The sequence below is a fragment of the Papio anubis genome, chromosome 14, assembly GCF_008728515.1.
Source record: "Papio anubis isolate 15944 chromosome 14, Panubis1.0, whole genome shotgun sequence".
Lineage (NCBI taxonomy): Eukaryota > Metazoa > Chordata > Mammalia > Primates > Cercopithecidae > Papio > Papio anubis.
In genome coordinates this window covers 74910974-74933577 of record NC_044989.1, presented here as the reverse complement: position 1 = coordinate 74933577, position 22604 = coordinate 74910974, and the positions used below count along the sequence as shown (strand labels likewise).

Below are 22604 nucleotides of genomic sequence, written 5' to 3'. Positions count from 1 at the left end.
TGAAAATACAAAAATTAGCTGGGTGTGGTGGTGGGCACCTGTAATCCCAGCTATTCGGGAGGCTGAAGCAGGAGAATCGCTTGAATAAGGGAGGCGGAGGTTGTGGTGAGCCAAGATGGCGTCACTGCACTCCAGCCTGGGCGACAGAGTGAGACTCCGTCTTAAAAAAAAAAAAAAAAAAAAAAAAAAGTCCTTATCTAGTAGAGATACATATTGAAATATTTAAGATGAATATGATATGATGTCAGGGATTTGCTTCAATGTGACATATGCTTTTAAGCTGCTAAATGGAAAATGGATGGTAGCAGCCCAAAATGGTCAAAAGAAGACCAATTAGATTATTAGAGTAGTCCAGTTAAGAAGCGATGATGGCTTGGACTAGAGTGGTAGCAGTAGAGGTGGAGAGAAGAGGGTGGACTAAGGATGTTTAGGGGCTAGAATCAGTACAAATCATAATACAATGTGGGCAATTTCTGGCTTCAGCAACTGGATGCATGGAGGTCCCTTTACTGGAATGAGGAAAACCAGAGGAGGAGCATGTGAGAGAAAGAGGAAACAATACCGCACACTTTGATTTGCTAAATTTGAGTTGCTTATGAAGCATCCAAAGGGAATATCAAGTAGACAGTTGGATGGGGAGTTCCACAGTTCAACTAGATATATTTGTGGTTGTCATTAGCAGTCAGATGGTATTGAAAGTAATGAGAATAAAACTGCCTAGAGATAGCATGAAAGTGTAAAGAGAATGGGTGCAGGACTGAACCCTGAGGAATATCAACATTCAGTAGTTGGATGGGAAAGTGAAGGAGACCAAAGAATGCAGAGTCATAGAGACCAAGAGTAAAGTATTTCAAGGAAAGAGGGAGTGGACAACTGTGAAAACACTTCCAAGAGCTCTTGTAAGATGAAAACTAAGAAGCGTCCACTAGAGATAGCACACTGTCAGGTCAAGGCAGGTCCAGCAGAGAGGCAAGAGGCAAGGACATTGATGAGGTGGCACTAGATGGACAAACAGATGAGTTAGTATGGACTGACAGAAGGACACATGAGTGATGTAGACACTAACAGACAGAAAAAGAAAACAGCCTCTGGCAGGGCAGCATTAACAGATGAGAAACATAGACATATGGATGGGACAGAGCCCTGGCACAGTAAGCAAGAAATCCAGGCAGCTACACTCACCCTCGGTGCTGCCCAGCGTGGGCCACACACTCATCCAGCCGGAAGCTCCAGGCACAGACTGGGTCCTGGGACAGGATGCATTCTGAGCAGCTCTGGAGACGGCCACAGTTGGTTGTATTCACTTGTGTCACCTCAGTACGGGAGCCAACCAGGAGCCAGCTCTACAAAAAGGGAGCGGGGAAGGGGAATACACTGGATCTCCCAGACCTCAGGGTCACAAACTGGCTCTGGACTCAGATGTCTCCCCAATAGATTCTCCAAAATCTACAACTCACGTGGTACAATTTCATGTTCTCAACTGGCTGTGGCTCTGGGAATAAGGCCAGATCTTCAAGAACGCTGAGCTGAGCTCCGATCCGCACTGCTCGATGGAGGTGTCCATCTTCTAGGGGACAGGAAAGGAACAATAATAATGACATAATTGCCCCGTGCCTGGGACTCAGACATATGTATTACAGTACTCTCTCTGTGACGAGAATGTGTATGCACTAGGTAGGCAACCTGCTTGACCACTAAATATACCTGTCCCCAGGTAGAGCACATCATACTCTTTCCCTGAGAGGCTGGTCACCCTGTGGGCCACGACTCTGAGATAGGCTGTATCTGTAGTGACCAGCAGGGGGTGGCCATCAGCTGGAAACACTGGCCTGTCCATGAGTGGGTGGTCCCGGATGAAGGTGAGTACACGGTCAGGCAGGGAGAGAGATGAGCCAAAGTGCCGGAGCTTCATGTTGTTGGTGATGCACTAGAGGAAATACAGGGGTGGTGACAAAGTTTCCCAGGAACAGGACATGCCAGTGATGCTTGGTGGGGCTCTTGCCTTAATAGCAGCTCTCTACTTCAGGCCTAGAATGAAGATCTGCCCCCTCACCTCTCCAGGTCTTGGCTGGGGCACATCATTGTCCATGACAGGAAGTCCTCTGTTGCAGTCATGCTTTAGTTCTCTGAAGGGACCGTTCAGCACTGTCCGAATGTCTTGTGGTTGGAAGGCACAGACAGCAGAAATGGCAGCCCCCTCCCTGGAATTCACAGGTTGGAGCTGGATATCTGGAGGGGTCTAGGGGACAGCAACTCATCCCTTGTCAAATGAGATGACCCCCGAGAAACACACAGCGAGCCATGCAGCCAAAGGCGGGACAGCCTGCCCCCTCTGGAAGAGACAACACTGACATTGTGCCATCCCCACTTATCTCCCACCCTGTAACTCTCCTCCACACCAAGACCCCTCACCACTGGGAAGAAAAGATGCCATAAAAGATGGGAGTCCCTGCCCCAAGCTCAGGTCGAAGCACAGCAACATCCTGCAGGACACTGGAGGCCCGGCCATGCTCAGGCCCTGGACAGAGCAGGTCAGCTTTCAAAAACGTCGTCCATCTCTGCTGGAGAGTCTTCCGGCCCCCAAGGTCCCCCTGCGGTGACGAACACATGGGAGATTCTCTTTAGATGACCATCATTGGGCAAGGAGCATGGAGACCAATTTAAGTTTCCTTCTGACTTCAGGGCAGACATAGACAGATGGGGAGACAGATGCATACAAATGCAAGGACAGGGAGCCACACAGAGTAGCTGCAGGGATAATGAGATACGGGGGTGAAGGGGTCACAATAACAATGACAGTGACTAAGTTAACTGTGCACTTACAAAGTACTACATTATGTGTTTTACGTAAGTTACCTCATTTAATACGCAAACAGCCCTCACAGACAGGCATCATTATTATCCTCTTTTTATAGACAAGTTTCAAAGACACTAAAGAACCTGGACAGAGTTGCAAAGGCAGTTAAGTGGTGGGTGGAGCAGGGACTTGAACCCTGGTCCAGTTCCTCCCTTTACCCTCTACACTAGTCCACCTCCTGTAGACAGTGTGTCACAAGGGTAATTGTGGGTGTCAAAGAGGCCAAAGCCTCTCTCTCACATTCCTCAAGCTCCCAGAAGAGAAGTCAAGGCAGAGAAAATAGGAGACACGGGAGAGATTTAAAGACAGAGACCCAAAGAGGAAAAGATAAGACAGGGGTACAGACAGAGCAGGAGACGACAGACAGACAGCTGGGATGGGGTCTCACCGCACACACACGGGCCACCCGTGGGACTTTAATGCGCTCGTATGAGTCAAATGCTCGGGAAGTCTCCGTAAAGAAGAAGTAGATTTCGTCGTCTCCATCTTCATCCCCCCATTCGGCTGGGCTCAAGGCCACGGCTGCGACAAAGGCTGGGGCTGGGAATACCAGTGGCCTCAGATCCTCACGGTCACAACCTGGGACTTCCCAGACTCCACCCCATCAGTTCCCCCAGAGGACCCCTCTCCCTCTCCCCACCATTCAGCCAGGACGGTAAGGTGTCTGTCCGAATCCAGTCCTCGGCACGACCCACTGCTCGGGTGATAATCGGCTCCGTCCCCAGGTAGTTTTTCACAGTGGCAGCATAGAGGACCCCCCCTGCAGGGCGACAGGGAGGAGATGGGATATCAGTGACCCACTGAGGGAAGCAACAGAGGTCACAGGCAGAGTAGGGCATAAAGCAGGGCAGCGACTCTCAGGGACTAAGCACCCATGAGTGCCAGACACTGCTGAGCACATCAAAGGCATTATCGCAATTAAGGAAATCTAGACATAAACTCCTCCAGGGCAGTCAGGGAAACCAGCATTAAGAAAATACTGTGTGGAAATGTCCATGTGTATGAGAATAAAGGCGTCCCTCATAAAAATCAAGCTTGTTTCTCTGGGGCTTTTTTGTTGCTGTTTCAGTAACCCTGTAATGTGCTGACTGTACTGTGACTCTCCAAAAGGGGCATCTGCTTTGTAACAGGTCCCCATCTTATTTAAGTTGTCCCACTCTGGTAAATGTCTCAGGGAATGAATGTTCTTTCTGAACATTAGTGGGCATACACTGCTTTAGAACAAGTCACAATTTTAGAGAATACTAGACTCACTTGGGGAAGTGATTTAAATGCAGATACCTGGGCCAGCAATTCTCATTCAGTAGAGCTGGGGTTGGCTCAAGAACCTGCATTTCGAAGAAGCAATCAGAGTAATCGGATGCAGGTAATTCAGGACCTCACTTTGAGAGATACTGGCCTAGGAGATGAGTGGAGATTTCACAGGCAGCCAGGAGAGGCAACAAGGAATCAGGTCCTCCCTCCTAGTATAGTGGAGGGGCAAAGGTGCTTGCTCCAGGGATAGTGGGGATTGAGTAAGAGACAAATCACAGACACTCTGGGAAGGAAGGGGGGTTCAGCTCTGTGGGCTGAATGGGAGAGAACTGTAGCCACTCTGAGTACCACCACCAATGGGTCTGACACGAGTAGGAGGAAAATGAATCAGAGAGTAGTACCAAGTCATGAACACCCTGGGGGTGTGCTGAGTATCAGAGGCACTCTGGAGAAAACAAGGTGGTATGCCTTCACCAGCTACTACGTACAAGGAACTGTGCCGGGTGCTAAGTAAATCCCTGGCCCCAAGAACCCCCACGTGAGTCAGGAAGACAAGTGTGTAATCAGATTCCGGGAGGCACAGACTAACACATATGGGGCACCCAGCTATATCTACCTGAGGGAACAGCATCTCAGAGGCAACATGTGAGCTGGGTATGGGAATAAGAAATTTGCCAGATGGAAGGAGGACTTCAGGGAGGAAGACAAGCAAGCAGTGAAGAGGGGAGCCATGCTCAGCCAGGTGGGGGCAGAGGGGCTGCTGGGCAGGGCCAGTGAGCAGAGAGGAAGCTGGAGGTGTGGGGATGGGCACTCTGTGGTTAGTCTGCTCTGCCATGCCAGCAGATAAGCACTTTACCCTGCAGGTAAGCATAAAACTGCAGAGACTTTTTTAGGAGGAAAGTGATATAAACAGTTTTGTTTTTAAAAAAGATAATGCTACTTAAAAGGCTATTCATACAGTCCAGGCAAGAGTGAAAGGCCCAAAGTAAGGCAGAGGCAGAGGAAATAAAGGGACTGGATTTGGAAGGTATTTCTGAGGTAGAATCCATTAACAGGATTTGAAATTGATCAACTGAATATGAGATGAGACAGAATGGAGTAAACCAATGTTTCTCAAGGTTTCTAGCTTATAAGACTGATGATAGTTGGTGGTGACATTATTAACCAAGATAGCAAATGATAGAACAAGGCCCATAAAAGACGCAGCTGGAGAGGAAATGAGTCCACTCGTTGCACATCCTAAGGCTGAAGTGCCTTCAGGATATTGGTCAGAGATCCTGGAAAGCAATTAAGGGAAGGGCCTGGGCAACAGGGCCAGAGACAGCAACTTGGGAGTCATCACACTTCATGCTTAAGTCATGACATGAAAGTCATAGCCAGGGAAAAAGTTAAAGCCAGAAGAGAGCCCTGGGGAACACTCCCATTTAAGGGGAGAGCTACCAAAGGCAACTGAGAAGATCAAGTCAGAGAGGCTAGAGAAGCAAGACAGGCCAATGTGCTGGAAGTGGGTGCATGAAAGCTCAGCCAGAACCACAGGGCTCATGCACACTGGGGGAAGCAGTAGAGAGTGGGGGGCCACTTGGAGGGAAGCATGATCATCCTGGGGTCACAGATGCTCCAGAGAAGCAGCATGTCTCGGGCACCAGAAAGGTAACCAGCACTGAAGAAACACTCTACGTAGAGAACAAGAGGGCCAGAGCCCTACAAGGGCAGCACTGCAGGGTTGAAAGCCTTCTTTTGGGGTGGGGAAGTGAGACTATTCCATTATTTGCAATTTTAAAAAGAATCCAAGTGTTTGGGAGCCAGGAAGACTTGGGTTTGAACCCTGACTACTTAGTGGTACTATGATCTTGGGCAAAGCAACTTTCGAAGCCTCAGGTTCCTCAAATGCAGAACAGAGATAATGCCATCTTCCACTCAGAATAGCGCTAAGGGTTAAATAAGATAAAGAGCCCTAGCTAAGGCCTGGCACATGGTTGACATTCATTCATGTTAGCTCCTTCTGAAACTTCAAAAGGCCATATGCTCAATCTGCCACCAGAAGAGGGGGAAGCTATACAAAGATAATCCATTCCCTTCTAGAAAATTTCAGGAAAGAAAAACCAAGTATTGGTCAAAGGTCCTGGCAGAAAATGGAACAGCAAATGAGCCAACCCTCTGTACTTCCAAGGGGGAAAAAGTTGACACAGAGGCCAGAGTTTGAAAATGTTCCCTAAGAGCATGACACATTAAATGCTCTAAAATCAAAACCCTGGTAGAAGCCTTGTCATGGATACCCTAAGAATAGGAGATGTGGTAAAGCAGATGCTGGGATCATGACTTGGTATGTAGGGTTGGAGAAAAACAATCATAAATATTCTGGAAACAGTAAAGGACCACAGATAACCATGCAAAGATTCAGCAGTAGATGGAGGTCACAAAACTTCCTAAGTGACCAATGGGGGAATCAGCAACACTGGAGCCCAGAAATGCTGAGAAGTGCGCAGTCACTCAGAGTGGAACAGCCAAGGATCAGCAGGAGGGATCAGACACTTTGGGAGGAAGTAGCAGGGCTCCAGGTGCCCTAAGAGTACCAGGGGGCTTGCAGCACATCTTACAGACAGACACACACACACACACCCCTACACAGCAGAAAGAATAGCAACCATTACAATATTGAGCATAGGAGTCCACAAGATCACCACATGCCCTGGACTCTTCAAGACACTCTCAATTCCAAATATTGTGATTGTGATACATTGTTTATATAATAACACTGACCATACAACTGCTTTGCAAATTATTGCTGAATGGATCAAGGCCACATCTGCCATTGGCGAAAGATGATGTGCAAAAGCGAGTAATTCCCACAGTGATGAGTTTGCTCAACAAGCAGGTTAGAAAACATCACCAGGAATAATTCAACCCTATTTTTATTTTTTTTTAAATATGTATATATGACTGCAAGCCTGGGAAAGATTATTCATTGAATAATCCTTGTTTTTTGTAGTTAGCATCTTTTACTTTTATAGTGCAAAAAAACTAAGATATTTTCATTTTGAAAATACAAAAAGAAAAAAAAAAAGACATTGAAAGCCACAAAAGACGAAGAAACACACTCAAAGAAAAATCATAATTGTGTGTGAAAATAGATCCCATCTTGCCAGATGGAAAGCCTATAAACATGTGTCATGGCAGTGAATATTTCTCTACAGCCTGGGGGTTTAAAATTTCCATTCTGGCATCAAAATGCTTCCTTTTAAAGGAGATTTACAATAGGAATTATCAGTTCATTAGTGTGTTTGTTACTTTTTGGTTTGATGTTGTTGTTGTTGTTTGAGACGGAGTCTAGCTCCATTGCTCAGGCTGGAGTGCAGTGGCGCTATCTCGCTCACTGCAACCTCCGCCTCCCAGGTTCAAGCGATTCTCCTGTCTCAGCATCCCAAGTAGCTGGGATTACAGGCACCCGCCACCATGCCCAGCTAATTTTTGTATTTTTATTACAGACAGGGTTTCACTGTGTAGACCAGGTTGGTCTCGAACTTCTGACCTCGTGATCTGCCCACCTCGGCCTCCCAAAGTACTGCAATTACAGGTGTGAGCCACCATGCCCAGCCTACTTTTTGTTTTTAAGACAGGGTCTCACTCTGTCATCCAGGCTGGAGTGAAGTGGCGTGATCAGCCTCAACCTCCTGGGCTCAAGCAATTCTCCCACCTCAGCCTCCCAAGTAGTTGGGACCACAGGCATGTGTCACTATGCCTGGCTAATTTTTTTTTAAAGACAGTCTTTTTTAAAGACAGGGCCTTTAAAGACCCTGTCTTTAAAAATTAAATTTAATTTTAAATTAATTTTAAATCAATTAAATTAAATTTAATTTTTAAAGACAGGGTCTCAGTATGTTGCCCCAGCTGGTCTTGAACTCCTGGGCTAAAGCAATCTTCCCACCTTGGCCTCCCAAATTGCTGGGATTACAAGTGTGAGCTACCACATCTAGCCTTGTACATTAGTTTTAAAAAGCTGATTTTGATTTTTTTTTTTTTTTTTTTTTTTGGCCGGGCGCGGTGGCTTATGCCTGTAATCCCAGCACTTTGGGAGGCCGAGGTGGTTTGATAACCTGAGGTCAGGGGTTAGAGACCAGCCTGACCAACATGGCAAAACCCTGTCTCTGCTAAAAATACAAAAAATTAGCTGGGCGTGGCAGCGCGTGCCTGTAATCCCAGCAACTCGGGAGGCTGAGACAGAAGAATCACTTGAACCCAGGAGGCAGAGGTCGCAGTGAGCCAAGATCACACCACTGTACTCCAGCCTGGGTGAGAGAGCAAGACGCTGTTTTAAAAAAAAAAAAACAAAAAAAACACGGATTTTTTACATGCCCTGGCCTCCTTTCTTCTTCCACTCCCTTTTCTTCTCATGGTCAGACATTTTTCAGATAGACAGCTCCTACTCAAAAAGTCTTTTCCTTATTTAAGGATTGAGCCAGCTGGATACTTTAAAAAAATTTCTTTTAAGCCTATTATTGGGCATAATTAGATGATCGGAGATGCAGTGTTGACTGTACATTTCCCTCTGTCGGGCATGTAGGATTTCTGTAACTGTCTTGTTTTCATGTGTGAATGCTAGTCTCGGAGATTTAAGAGGTAGACTTGGCCTCAAAATGCTGGCAGCATGCAGTGCATCTGGAACATTTGCAGAGCTCCTTGGCAGATGCATTCATCACAAGATGCAATGACACCAAAACCATATGATAAAAACACAGGATGGGTTCCCAAAGAGAAAGAGCAAAGTCTTCTGCTCTTCTTGATAGAAACCCTATCCATTATAGGATGTGATGGGAGGCCCAAAGACGACTGACTGTTGTCCCTAGCTTGGGTACCTGAGTGAGTATGGCACTATACACTCGGAGGAGGGAAGACTGATGGAGAAGCAGGTCTGGGGGAGGTGAGTAAAGACAATGAACTCACTTTGGGGCATGATGATTTTGAGATTCCTGTGGGACATCCAACTGAAGATGTCTGGAAGGCAGTAGGACGTGTGGTCTGTACCTCCAGGTAATGTCCAGGAGGCAGATGTAGATTTGGGAGCCAACAGAATGTAACGGAAACAGAAGCCATGGGGCTCACTGAGATCACAACTACATAGAGTAAGAAGAGAAGAGGCTCTTAGGTAGAAGCCCAAGGAACTCCAACATTTAAGAATGAGCAGAAGACGAAAGCCCTATCAAGAAGACTGAGAAGGAATCACCGATGTTCTTATGCTAATGTGAATGTCAAAATATTCATATTTTTCCAAATTAGAACAGCGCAAATAAAGACAAGGAGATCATTTTCTTAATTGTATCTAAGTACAGTACAGATAAACTTCATATTTGAAAATAAGATTTCTGAGGCTTTCCCAAAAGAAACAGAAGTACCAATAAACACATGAAAAATTGTTCAACCTCACTAACAGAAATGCCAATCAAAATATGTAAATATCATACCGGACTTTGTAGGAGGTCACTGTTTGTTTGTACATATTACTTGGGACTGGCAAGAGTGCAATGGGACAGGCCCTTTAGCCACTGCTGGTAGGACTAACTGGAGAGCAATTAATTTGTCCAAATCCATCAGGCACCATCAAAATATTTAGACTTTTACACGTAGCAATTCCACTTTTTGGATTGACTCATATGCAATTAAGTAGATTAATGCAAAGAATTATGTAACAGGATTCCTGCTACAGCATTATTTATAAAAACAATAATTTTAAAATTTGAATGTATAATTACATAGAAATAATTAAATCATGCTACATCCATCTACGTATGCAGTACAATTTATGTAATTGGATGCAATTGCTAAAAATCATGTTTTGAAGAAACAATTTCTGTGATGAGAAAATGCTCAGTATACAATAGTAAATGAAATATACATAATTCCAAGTTATAATAAATACGCAGACACATAGACACAGTAGAAGAAAACACTCAAAATACTCCAAAATAATAATAGTGGTTACTTGGTAATGATAGAATTACAAATAACATTTTTACTTTCTTCTTTATATATTTCTACATTTTCTCAATTTTCTACAATGCACAGTGTAATTTTTATAGGTTTAAGTAAATACTCCTATTATATTCTAATCATATTTTCATTATTAAAAGCTCTTTTCATTTCAAAATACTGCTATTATCTTTAAGGACATTTTTTTAGAACCTAATTGGGAATTTTGGTTCTAATTCTTATATAATGTTACCACTATTTCTATACTGCTATTTTCAAAACAGAGGCAAAGTAAGGCATAATGAATCATTCTAGAAAGCCCCAAGTAGACGCTAGCCCTTATGTCAGACCAGGAAAAACTTTTAAATTGTAACCCTGTAAAGTAATAACTGCAGATGAAAATGTATAATATTAGTATTGACTATGATTTGGGTCTGAGACAGCTAGAGACAGAGTTTCCACATTAACTGAAGCCATTAGGAAGTGAGTTCTGATCACCTCCATCAATCATCAACTGAAAGGCAACATTGAATTTTATTTAAAAAAAAAAAAAAGACTTAAAACCTTTTTGAAAATGTTCCTCCCACTTTGTCTCACAATGATCTTCTTTATGAAATTTGTATTCTTATGCTCGCTTCAGCAGCATATATACTAAAACTGGAAATTTATATTCTTAAACCACATTCTAATACGAATTCACTTGCTGACTGAATAAAGAGAAATTACTCACAGAGGGCTGCACATGCTTAAAGATTACTGCTTGAGGCCAGGTGTGGTGGCTCTCACCTGTAATCCCAGCACTTTAGGAGGCCAAGGCGGGCGGATCACGAGGTCGGGAGTTTGAGACCAGCCTGACCAACACGGTGAAACCCCATCTCTACTAAAAATACAAAACTTAGCTGGGCATGGTGGTGGGGGCCTGTAATCTCAGCTACTCAGGAGGCTGAGGCAGGACAATCACTTGAACCTGGGAGACGGAGGCTGCAGTGAGCCAAGATGTCGCTCTGCACTCCAGCCTGGGCGACAGAGCGAGACTCCATCTCAAAAAAAAAAAAAAAAAAATTACTGCTTCAAACAAAAGTATGATAAACGATTATCTTAGATTGTTGCAAGTAAGTCATTTTGTTGATAAACAATTTTATAGACTCAAGAGACATCACAACCATGAAAACTCAGAAACCTTTCTTTTTTTTTTTTTTTTTGAGACGGAGTCTCGCTCTGTCGCCCAGGCTGGAGTGCAGTGGCCGGATCTCAGCTCACTGCAAGCTCCGCCTCCCGGGTTCACGCGTTTCTCTTCAGATCGTATAAATCTTTCTACTTTTACAGAAACCTTTCTTAATGACTCAGAGTTTTGCCAAAGATGTTGATTAAAAAAACCTATAAAAATAAACTATCAACTAAACTGTTTTATTCCAACATGTATGAGTATAAGGAAGGTTTCATCAATTTCAACAGTAGATAATGATAATCATGACAACTCAAAATATTGTATTTAGTCAACATATACTTTATGCTCATTTTCAAAAACTTTTATTTTTCAGAAAAAGGTAAGTCATTAACTATAAGACTAAAGACTGATGTAATTTGTATAGCTTTTAAGACTTTCCCTAAAAAATAAAGTCATGCATAGGAAAAAATTTTCATCATTAGATCTTGTGTCCCAATTTTTGTTTTATATAAAATATTTCCCAAAAATATAGGCAAAAATTAATTTTATGATACAGTTGGCAAAAAAAAACCAAGGAAAGAAAAAAACAGTATAATGAATGATGCTGAGTCAACTGATTAGCTAGCTGGGAAAAATTAATTTAGATCCCCCTCTCATGCGATTCATCAAAATAACTCCAAATATTAATAGATCAAAGAGTTACATGTTTGGAAAAAAAATTTTAAGAAAAAATGTTATCTGCTCTTTAAGTGAAGGATTGAGCTTAAAAATTATATACAATCACAAAGGAAAAGATATGTAATTAAAAAGCTAATATCCTACCTCTTAACTGGTCCAAGAACATGAGCAGAGGATTTACCAAAGAATAAATAAAAATAAGTACTAAAACATGAAAAATGTTCAACTTCACTAATATTCAAAGAAATACAAATAAAAACAAGGTGCCATTTTTAGTCTCAAAATAGCAAAGATTTTTTAAAATGAGAACAATACATTCTGGTGAAATGTATGTGAAAAAAAAAGGCTGCTCTCATTCACTACTGATTTAGGGTGTAAATTGGTATACTCTTTCTAGAAACTCAATTAGCAACAGATAATGAGCCATTAAGTGTTCACACCCTTTGAAACAGTAATCCATTTCTAGGAATCTTAAGAGACCAACCTAAAATGAGAGCAAAAATGTATGCACAAAGATGTTCATTATAGCAATATAGGTAACAGCAAAATCTCTGAACTAATTAAATTTATATAAATAATATGGAATTGTTTAATTCGTGGTATGTTAGCAGAATGAGTAACATGTCATTAAACATTATCTTTATAACGAATTTTTAAATTACATAGAAATGCCTATGATATAAAGTTACATGAAGAATTCAAAATTACATCCATGTAGCATGACATTTAAAAGTTTTATAATATGTACATGCTCATAAAATTTCTATTAACCTGCTTGTTTTACACCATCACAAGAAAATGGCTTTTCGCTGAATTTGGAGGGTGTATGTTGGGTGGTCTGATCTAAAATTTAGGCTATGTGGCACAAAAACAATTTGCTGTGTGGCTGCTAACAAATTAGTCATTCTCCAGAAGAGGTTTAGGTTTGTGATAGACCCATTTCACACTTGAGCAATCATAGACAGCTTGTTCAAAAAAAGTACTAGCAGGAATTTATTTAATAGTCATTACTGACTCCCCTGAGCAACAAAAGACCGGCCAGCAAATGTATGTGCATGAATGTACATGGGTGTGCTCACACATTAATATCTATCTAGGATATGATATGGTTTGGATGTTTTGTCTCCTCCAAAACTCATGTTGACATGTGACCTCCAGTGTTGGAGGTGGACCTTGTGTGAGGTGTCTGGGTCATGCAAGCAGATGTTTCATGAATGGCTTGGTGCTGTCCTAGCAGTAATGAGTGAGTTCTCACTCTGAGTTCACAAAAGATCTGGCTGTTTAAAAAAGCACCTCCTCCCTCTCTCTCTTGCCCCCTCTCTCACTATGTGACACACGGCTCCCCTTCACCCTCTGCCATGATTGTATGCTTCTTAAGGCCCTTGCCAGAGGCAGATACTAGCACTATGCTTCATGTCCAGCATCCAGAACCATAAGCCAAATAAACTTTTTTCTTTATAAATTACCTGGTCTCAGATATTTCTTTATAGCAACACAAATGAACTAATACAGGATATATCCTAAAATATTAGCAATAATTTTCTAAATAGAGATATTTTAGAATTGCACTAATATGGTACCACTAGACACATAGGGCTATTTACATAAAATTAAGTACAATTTAAAATTCCTTCCTTCAGTCACACTAGTCACATTTCAAGGGCTCTATAGCCACAATAGCTAGTGGCTACTGTATTGGACAGTGCAGATCTAGAACATTTCCATCGTTACATAAACTTCTTTTGGACAGTGCTGTTCTAAAAGTTTTTTTCATGTTCTTCTTTATACTTTTTCCAAATTTATTACAATATGCATTGTAGTATATTCCACTTATTAACAGGGAAAAAAACACTATAAGAAAAGAAAATAAGGTTAAGAGAGGAAACATTACACTAGAGGTGCAGAGGACACATTCTGCAGAGAGAATCCTGGGGATATCATACTAGGTGGGGAAAAGCAGGTGGTCACACAGGCACTCAGGGAAGAACAGGAAAGGCTAAAAAGAGACATGGGAATAATAGACATTCCAAGGTAAGAAAGAACACAGAAATTCTAACAGCAGGGGTGGGGAAGGAGGCAATTAGAGCAAGAAGTTACAGGTTCTTGTCTCTCCCCACTCACCAGCCATTACAGCTGCTGACCGCTGAGCTGGCTCAAAAGGACATTTCCCCCGGCCACTCTCAAGTCTTTCAACCTGCTGGAAACTGGACACGTCCTATAGACCAGAAGGGGGCAATTGGTTTAGGGGTCACAGGGCAGGTTCATGGTGAGAATTACAAAGATGGTCAGATGAAGGAAAAGGTCAATTCCCATTCCTCTCCCCTTCCACTCCCCACCCCCAACTACCATCCCCATATATCCAGTCAGCTATTCCTGATGCCCCCATCTACTCCTGCATTTCTCATATCTGCTATCCTTTGTTCATCAGTTTATTCCTCTTCCCTCAATTCCCCCAGTAGCCAACACCCACATGCCCTGATGAAGAAATTCCTAGGACAGCCCAAGAAGCACCTAAGAGGCTGAAGGTAGGTCTTTCCTCTGAAACACTGCTGAACTGTAGGGTTTGTAACTGGTTGGAGAATATGCTACATGACAAAAAGGATCAGGAAGAAAGCAGGCCTCCTGAGGACTGGAAACCTTAGGAAGGACAAAGAAAAGTACAGGCCGATAAAGGACTATCTGAAACACAGAGGCCTAGAGAGACAAGGGCCATTCTCCTCCTATTCCCCACCCCAAGGATGAAAGAGCTGCATCATACGACCAAGGGCAGAGGATGGGGGAACCTGCAAAGTTGGTAAAGAATGACCTGAAGCTCAGGTCAGAATTTGAGAGTGGTAGATAGGTACCTTCCTCACCCAGGGACTCCAGAGGGACTGACCTGGGCAAGGAACAAGAGGTGTAAGAACTTCATCATGGCCAGCCAGAAGTTACCTTAGTCTAGCATTTGGCACTAAGAGAGGCTTCAAGATAACATCTAAAAACAAGGATGATTTCAACCTAGGACTGAGAGGGAAGTTAACAGTGGCTGGTTGGGAGTCAAAGTTATGGCATGGAGATGCCAGGTATTGTATCTTTAGTTCACAAACTGGGGTGGGCATATGGTGTTATTGGAGCCTAATTACTTCCATGGTAGCTGTTGCAGAAATATCAATATATATCCCCCAAACATAAGTGTACTATTAGCCCACTCCAATTGCTCATCTCTTGCTCTAGATGGCAAACAAGGTTCTATTTAACTGAGAGTCTTGAAGAAGGCCTATTAAAACTTTGGAAGTACCCAAAAAGGGAATGCTGGGTCAGAAGAGTCTGCTGGAATGGAGGGATCCACAGAGGCACAGCACTCCAGCTGTGTGACAGTGGGAGCATCCTCACCTCAGGAGAAAGATGGATTTGGTGAGAGATTAACAAAATGGCTGGGCACTCTAGAGATGTGGTATGTACCTGCTGCTGCTTCCCTTCTTACCTCTCACCTAAAGCATGGCAGTAAACTCCTTTCTCCACATCATCTAGCCACCCCCACCAACCAAGTTATTCTAATAGCCACCCAAGATTAATCTTCTGAAGTATTGGTCACTGACTTAATAATAAATTTTTGTGCAAGAGAATGAGAAAATAGCCCAGTATTGCCTGGAGTACAACCTCATTAGCCAAACCTACTTATTTTCAACTACTTCTCAAAATGACCTTTGTTCTATCCAAACCAGATCACCTGTTATTCCTGGAAAATAAATTATGTTTTCTATGCCTATAACTACTGCCTTACATTTCTCCAAGGACTAAAGGGATGAACTTTTTCTCAGTTCTCATTCTCTTTATGTGCCATTGGATACTTTTGATTCACCCCCTTCCTTGAAATATTCTATTCCTTGACTCTCCTGAAACTCTACCCTTCTGGAATCCCTCCTGTTATTTCTCTATTTCCTTCTTCTTCTTTCTAGCTCCTACATGTGTATCCTAAGAATCTATCCATAGTCGCTTTCACATATGCTTCAAAGATCTCATTCATTCTTTCCAGCCAGATATTCTGTGCAAATCATTCCCCAAACTCTCCAAATCTGGTATCTTCCAAACTCTAGCCCATATTTTTATTTGACTGCTGGACTTCCTCACAGAGATTTCTTAGCTGCCCCTTAAAACTCAACATGTCGAAACTAATTCTCTTTTAGTTTTCCCCAATGGCATCATCATGTCATCCAGGTTTCCAACCTTTGAGGAAGTGAGCCTCCTATTAACTAGATAGGTTATGATTATTGCATGGTCAAAATGACATTTAACTTGGGTCTGAAAGAGACATGACCACTCCACTACATTCTCTATCTGAATGTTGAGATTCTTCATTGTATCGTCATTGTGTCAGTCAGCAGCATAGTCTCTCAAAATCAGCTGTCGTAAAGCAAAGTCCCTGAAGCTGAAGGCCAGAGCTGGACAGGAAGGCTCTCTCTGAGCTATGGGTTGGAACCGGTCCTTTGGCCTTGGCCAAGAGGAGTTCAAGGCATAGAAAGGACCTTTCCCAGACGGCTAAGAAAAAAAGGAAAGAAAAGAAAGATGGTTCCTAGTACATGAAACACATCAAATGCCACAAGAAATTGAAGACAGATAAGGTCTTCTGGGCTGCAGGCTAGAGTAACGGACAGGATAGTGGAACAGAGCCAGAGACAAACACAGGTTTAAATTTTGGTTCTGCCTCTGCTAGCTATACAATCTTAGACACAATACTTAATTTCTCTGAACTTCAGTTTCCTTACTTGTAAAATGGAAATAATACCTAAATCTCATGATGCGGTGGTAAGAATTAAATTTAATCCTTAATGTAAAGTACCTAATACCAAGTCTTCATCAAAGCAGACATTCAGTTGAATGGTTGCCGTTGTTGTTGTTTGTTGTTGTTGTTGTTGTTAGAAGTCTAACATTTTTCTCTGTTAACTGCTGGAGGTCCCTCAACAAAACAAATTACGATATTTTCCTCCAATGTTCAATGAGCTATCACTGAAGGACAGCATTCCACATTGTGGGAGCCCTTAGATCCAATGCTTGAACTTCCTTTATTAAGAACCTTCATTTCTCCACGATCAACTTTGAGCAAGTTGCTGTGTCCAAAACAAAGCTCTCAGATAATTGTTTATATACAGTCTCAAAGTCATCAGTCATCATGAGAGGTTCAGCAGTGAGGATAAAGGAAGAACTTGGTCAAGCAGACTGGGGCTGCTGGGTAGTAGGATAAGACAGGTTAAGGCAGAAGAGAACTTTCAAAACGTCTACAGAGCAGACAGGATGTGTATCAAAGGGTTACCAGAGCTGACCTTTTGGGGCTAGTCTCTATATGCTCCTTCAGACAAGCCTTGACCAAAGGATGGGCCCTCATTTCATAAGCCTGCTAGACAGGAGGGTTCAGGGAAAGAGCTGAATTTGTGGGAGTTCAGGACATAGACCCCTGGCTTCACTCTTCATTGCTGATGTTCCTCGAGAAGAGACAGGCATCCAAGTCACACCAATCCTGATAGGTATGTCCAGAAAGAACATTTTCTGTCTCGATACCTTATATAACAACCACTAGAGTCCCACCTCAGAGAAACAAGGAAGAATTAAAGGCCCTAGGAGACTAACTTGGAACAATCACACTGTCTATAAGCCATGGCTCTGGCATTCATACCCATGGGATCCCCGAGCCTGGCAGAATGGAAAAGGACAAATATGGCAATGGCAGTACCACTGCTACCTTACAAACTTAAGGAAAACTGTAGGGAAATCAGACCTCAATGTTACCTGAGGGAATACAGAGATTTTCACCACCACCCTGAACTGAGAACCTTTCTAGAATGAGGGAGCTATCCAGATGCTGGTAGGGAGCCTGTATCACTTGCATTATGAAAAGGACTCAACATAAGTCCAACCCACCCCAAGGCAGCCCAGGGCGACTAACTGGAGCAATCATGCATATGATTATGATTAGCATCCTAAGCCAGAGATATGAGGGTGGTATGCAACAAAGAGGGGTTTAGAGATACACACTGACTTGATCCAGGTGGCAAGGATTACTGAGGACTGCAGAAGAGTCAAGACAAGATCTACAGTTAAGGATTAGGTCAAAAAAGGGAGCTGTTATACTCCCTCCTATTGCTCTACAGAGCAGAAAGGGAAGCTACTGGATATAAAGGATATGCGAGGCTTCTGACTCACCCCAGGGGCTTGTCACAAATGTGAGTTGCCAGAACACCAGTGCTGACTACTGTGTAACTGATGGGAAAAGCTGGGAGTTCAGAAACAGTCATCAGTCCCAGAGATTATGACTAGCCTAGATGTGATTAGGGATACACATGTCCCAAGCCTGCCTGTGTTTGAGGGTGGTGATGTCCAGGCCTTGAGCAGCAATAAACAAGATCTATAAGAAAACGTGATTGACAGAGTGCCCGCCCTGAAGGCAAGATCCAGAATATGGGGCCAGCAGATATTACATTAGTGGAAATGACATCAGAAGCCATGAGAGGAGAGTCACAGCCCACACATAATGAAGTTGGCAGTGGAAGTAAGAGAAGGTGGTAAGATACAGTCACATGCTATGAAAGGAAGAAACAGGCAATGGGCTTCACTAATTAAGAAATGAACCCAGGCTGCCTGGACAAAGCATGCACAGGGCAAGGGAAACATGAGTTTCTGGTTTCTGAAGTCTCTCCCTGGATTTGTTGTTTCCCCAGCCCAACCAGCATCCCTAACTTCCTTAACTATCCCACTACGTCTCTCTTTACACTTTGTATATCTTACCCTCTCCAGACAACCTCCCTTTCCCTCCCTCAGTGGTTTACACATACCCTCATCCCATGAGGACAGCCCCTACACCCAATGCTTATCATGCACAATGGTTGCCTTGACCATGCCCCGATCATGGTAGCTCACAGAAAACCCTTCCCATCCTCCCATCACCACCCCAAGTAACTCACATTGGTGCAGGCACCCTCTCCCTCTCCTCCCACCCCTGTCACTCACAATAACCCCGCACTTCGGATCAAAAGCGAAGGTGCCACAAGTGAGGAGGTGAGAGGCATTGGCAATGGCGAGAATCTGGACAAAATTGTGACATTCGTCCTGGGGGTCAGAGATGGTTAGAAAGAATCAGAAGCAGCAGGTACAAGGAAGGGTAAGGTAATGTCAGGACAGTCAGACGCAGCTTTGGGATCGGAGATGATGGGTGATGGCATGGTGTTAAGAGTCTCTGCCTGGGCCCATTGGGATGGAAGCATTACAGGGGACTGAGAGTCAGGGCTGGGCCAAGGTCTCAACTGACACTCAAGACAGGACTCAGATTTACACCTACCTCTTTCTTGCCTTTCTTCCTACAGTTCTGTCTGTGAGCCTCAGGAACCATCCAGTCAATCTGAGAAAGGAGGAGTGATCATTTCACCCAGATTCCCCTAACATCAAACTCCCACAATGTTAGAGGAGATTAAACCTCCATCAGTTTGGGAACTTCAAAAGTCCCCCTAGAGCACTGTTTTTCAAATGGAGGTCCCCACCCATTAATGAGTAATAAAATCAATTGTGAAATCATGACCAACATCATTTTTAATGAAATAGAATATATCAAAATATAAGAGAGTAGATATTGTTTCAAGAAAGGTTTCTTTCAGTACATAATTATGTACTGGGCCACAATACACAGTACACACTGAGTATCCCTTATCTGAAATGCTTGTGATCAGAAGTGTTTTACATTTCACATTTTTTCAGATTCGGGGATATTCACAGAATACATACTGGTTGAGCATCCCTAATTCAAAAATCCAAAATCCAAAATGCTCCAATGAGCATTTCCTTTGAGTGCCATGTTGGCACACAAAAAGTTTCAGATTTTGGAGTATTTTGAATTTTGGATTTTTAGATTAGGGATGCTCCAACTGTATAGTTCTTAATAATGGTCAAAAAAAAAATTGAAAGCTGTTTCCCTATTGTAATTTTAATGATCCCTCTGCCCATTGTCACCTGAAACCTGGTCACTGTGGTCTCCTCCCCATCATCATGAACCTCCTTCATATCCTCCCCAGTCACCCTGATCCCCCATACTCTTAGCTAAGAAAACAAAGTGGATGATGTCTCCCAACTCACCCCCTCCTACTACCCCTGCGGTTACATCTTTAGCTATTATGAAATCCCCCCCACACACACTCATAAAATCATAGATTTAATCACATGCTACGGGGTCAGGGGTCCTTCCCTCTCGTCTCTCACCCTGCGGGGTCTCTCCCCTGAGAAGGGCAGAGATAAAGCGAAGATGGTGTCCCGGGCGCCAACGTAAAGTGTGTGGGAAGCAGGATCCACAAGGAGAACGGAGTAATTGTATGTCTGAGGGACAGCGAACCTGGTGAGATAGGAGTCAGCCTCTGGCAGGAAGACAGGAGAGAGTGATGTTAGCCATTGTTTCCTAAGGGTCGAGTCCACAAGAGCAAAACCAAACGGGCCAATTTTTGTTTTCTTCCAAGTACCATTTATTTAGCAGCCATGGGGGAGAAACGGAGCCTTGACAAGTGAACCAGAGATAGATGAGGCCAGAATATTTAGCACACAATCCAGTGGGTAAGTATGCTTTTTCTATAAAAATAGAGCACTAGCCAGACGCAGTTGCTCACGCCTGTTATCCCAACATTTTGGGAGGCTGAGGTGGGTGGATCACTTGAGGTCAGGTGTTCAAGACCACCCTAGCCAACATGGTGAAATCCCATCTTTACTAAAAATACAAAAAATTAGCTGGGTGTGGTGGCAGGCACCTGTAATCCCAGCTACTTGGGAGACTGAGGCAGGAGAATTGCTTGAACCCCGGAGGCGGAGGTTGCAGTGAGCCAAGATCACGCCACTGCACTCCAGCCTGGGTGACAGAGCAAGACTCCATTTAAAAAAAAAATCTAAACCTCATATCAGCATTCAAAATTATTATCTATTTAAAGATTGGAATAAGTTGGCACGAATTTACCTTCCTAGCTCAACCTCTGGTTCTGGGGACCCTACCCCTGCACCAATACAGCTCTGCTCTACCTGCTTCCTCTGCTCAGTACCCTCAAGAGGGTAGAATGGACACCAACCCATTCATTCCTAGATGTGCTGATGTGAGTCCCACCCACTCCATCCTCCCACACCCATACTTACCTCTGTGCTGTATCCTGCCCACTCTGTCATGCTTAGTATAAGCCCTGGATCAACTAACTTCCCCTCATATCCTCAACTCCGCTTCACCTTGCTTGCCATCTAGACATCTCTAGATGCCTGCACATCAACTCAGCCCGGCAATCTCAACTTACTTCGTGGCTACTGCTCGGTGCAAACTGAAACCCCAGGCTCTGGCCACAACTTCGCCTTCGGGAATCACAGCATTCCTATATGGCACTCGTCTGAGTTTAAACTCTAAACTACTATTAACCAGTCCAGAGTTGTTGCCAACAGGTGGTACTCTTGGCTTCACTGGTTCTGTCTGCCCAAGGTGCTGATAACACTCAATCCCCACTGAGAAGACAAGATTCATGGCCACGCTCATATCCACCTCAGCAGTCTAAAATGTGAATCGCTCCAATGATCACTTCTAACCTTGTGACGTCTCCTAGCTTCTTCCACATCTTTTCAAAGGATCATATCCCCCTCCTCTATTTTTCCTTCTGAAGACTTGAAAAATCATTTAAGCAGAACTTTACATCAGCACATTGAATGGTTTACCAATATTCAATGTAGGGAATGGGCAGAGACGCAGCAAGGAACGTTGAGGAAGTTAGGAGAGTTCACGTGGATCCAACAATGGGAGAATGGGAGCTGGTGTCAGAGATGTTAGGGGAGCAGGAGGAGGGTTAGGAAGATTAGGGCTGTGAGAAGGGCCAAGAGGCTCGGATGATGTGTAGAACTGATAGGGAAATGAATTGGAGAAGATGGAAATGCTGAGCTGGGGACTGGAATGGAAAGCTAGAGTAGAATGAAAGACTGATGGGTCTGAAAGCAGAGTTGGCGTCAAGCTGGAATGATGGACCCAGGTGTGTGTGCGGGGAAACAGGGGACTAAGGGAGACGGAACTTCGAAATGAACGACCTCTGGCAGCCCCCACCCGAGCTCTGGGCCTCAGTGTCCGCACGGTGAGGACTGGACGCTACCGCGGTTCTGGGAATAGGGCCCGCTGGGGCAGCCTGGGCGTGTCGTGGGAGCCGAGGCGCGAGGCCCAGGCTGGGGATGCGGAGCTGCGGGGCGCGGGGGGGATGCAGAGGGGATGCGGTGAAGTGCGAGGGTCTCGCCCGTGTCCCGGCAGGGCGTGGGCGGCGTGGAACGCCATACACCAGGCTGAGAGGCCCGGGTCCCGCCGCGCGGTCTGGGGAGCAGGTGGGTGTGGGTGTGGGCGCGAAGGGCTGAGGGCGTGGGCGCCCGCGCCTTACCAGAGATGGGAAGCGAGGTTCTGGGCACCGAGCGGGGGACGCGGCCGGATACCGGGCCGCTCAGCACCGCCAGTAGCAGCAGAGGGAAGGGCGAGGCTGTAGGCGGCCCGGGACCCGGGCGGGGCCGTGCATCAGAGGCCGGCATCTTTGGCTCCGCCTGGCCGCGGGTGCGGCGCAAGCTACTGCCTTTGCTCAGGGCCGCAGGGCTACCGGCCTCGGCCCCACTCGGGTCCCCTCGGCTTGGTCCGGCTCGGCCTGAGGCTGAGGGATGAAACACCGCCTGGCTCCG

General features: G+C 44.3%; 1 protein-coding gene across 3 annotated transcripts in view; it reads right to left on the bottom strand.

Annotated features, from left to right (window-relative positions):
• SEMA4F (ssemaphorin 4F) overlaps positions 1 to 22604 on the bottom strand; it is a 28286-nt gene extending 5682 nt beyond the window's left edge. Inside the window, exons 1-12 of one of the 3 annotated variants that reach the window (XM_003908853.4) lie at positions 22316 to 22604; positions 20142 to 20293; positions 19231 to 19290; positions 18903 to 19001; positions 14043 to 14136; positions 3498 to 3617; positions 3246 to 3397; positions 2413 to 2591; positions 2054 to 2201; positions 1705 to 1927; positions 1458 to 1567; positions 1183 to 1343 (exon numbers count right to left, since the gene is read on the bottom strand). In XM_003908853.4, the coding sequence (XP_003908902.3) occupies positions 1183 to 1343; positions 1458 to 1567; positions 1705 to 1927; positions 2054 to 2201; positions 2413 to 2591; positions 3246 to 3397; positions 3498 to 3617; positions 14043 to 14136; positions 18903 to 19001; positions 19231 to 19290; positions 20142 to 20293; positions 22316 to 22460 (1643 nt within the window). In that variant the 5' untranslated portion in view covers positions 22461 to 22604. The remainder of the gene's footprint in view (positions 1 to 1182; positions 1344 to 1457; positions 1568 to 1704; positions 1928 to 2053; positions 2202 to 2412; positions 2592 to 3245; positions 3398 to 3497; positions 3618 to 14042; positions 14137 to 18902; positions 19002 to 19230; positions 19291 to 20141; positions 20294 to 22315) is intronic. The other 2 variants (XM_021925003.2, XM_021925004.2) reach the window with 2 other exon arrangements.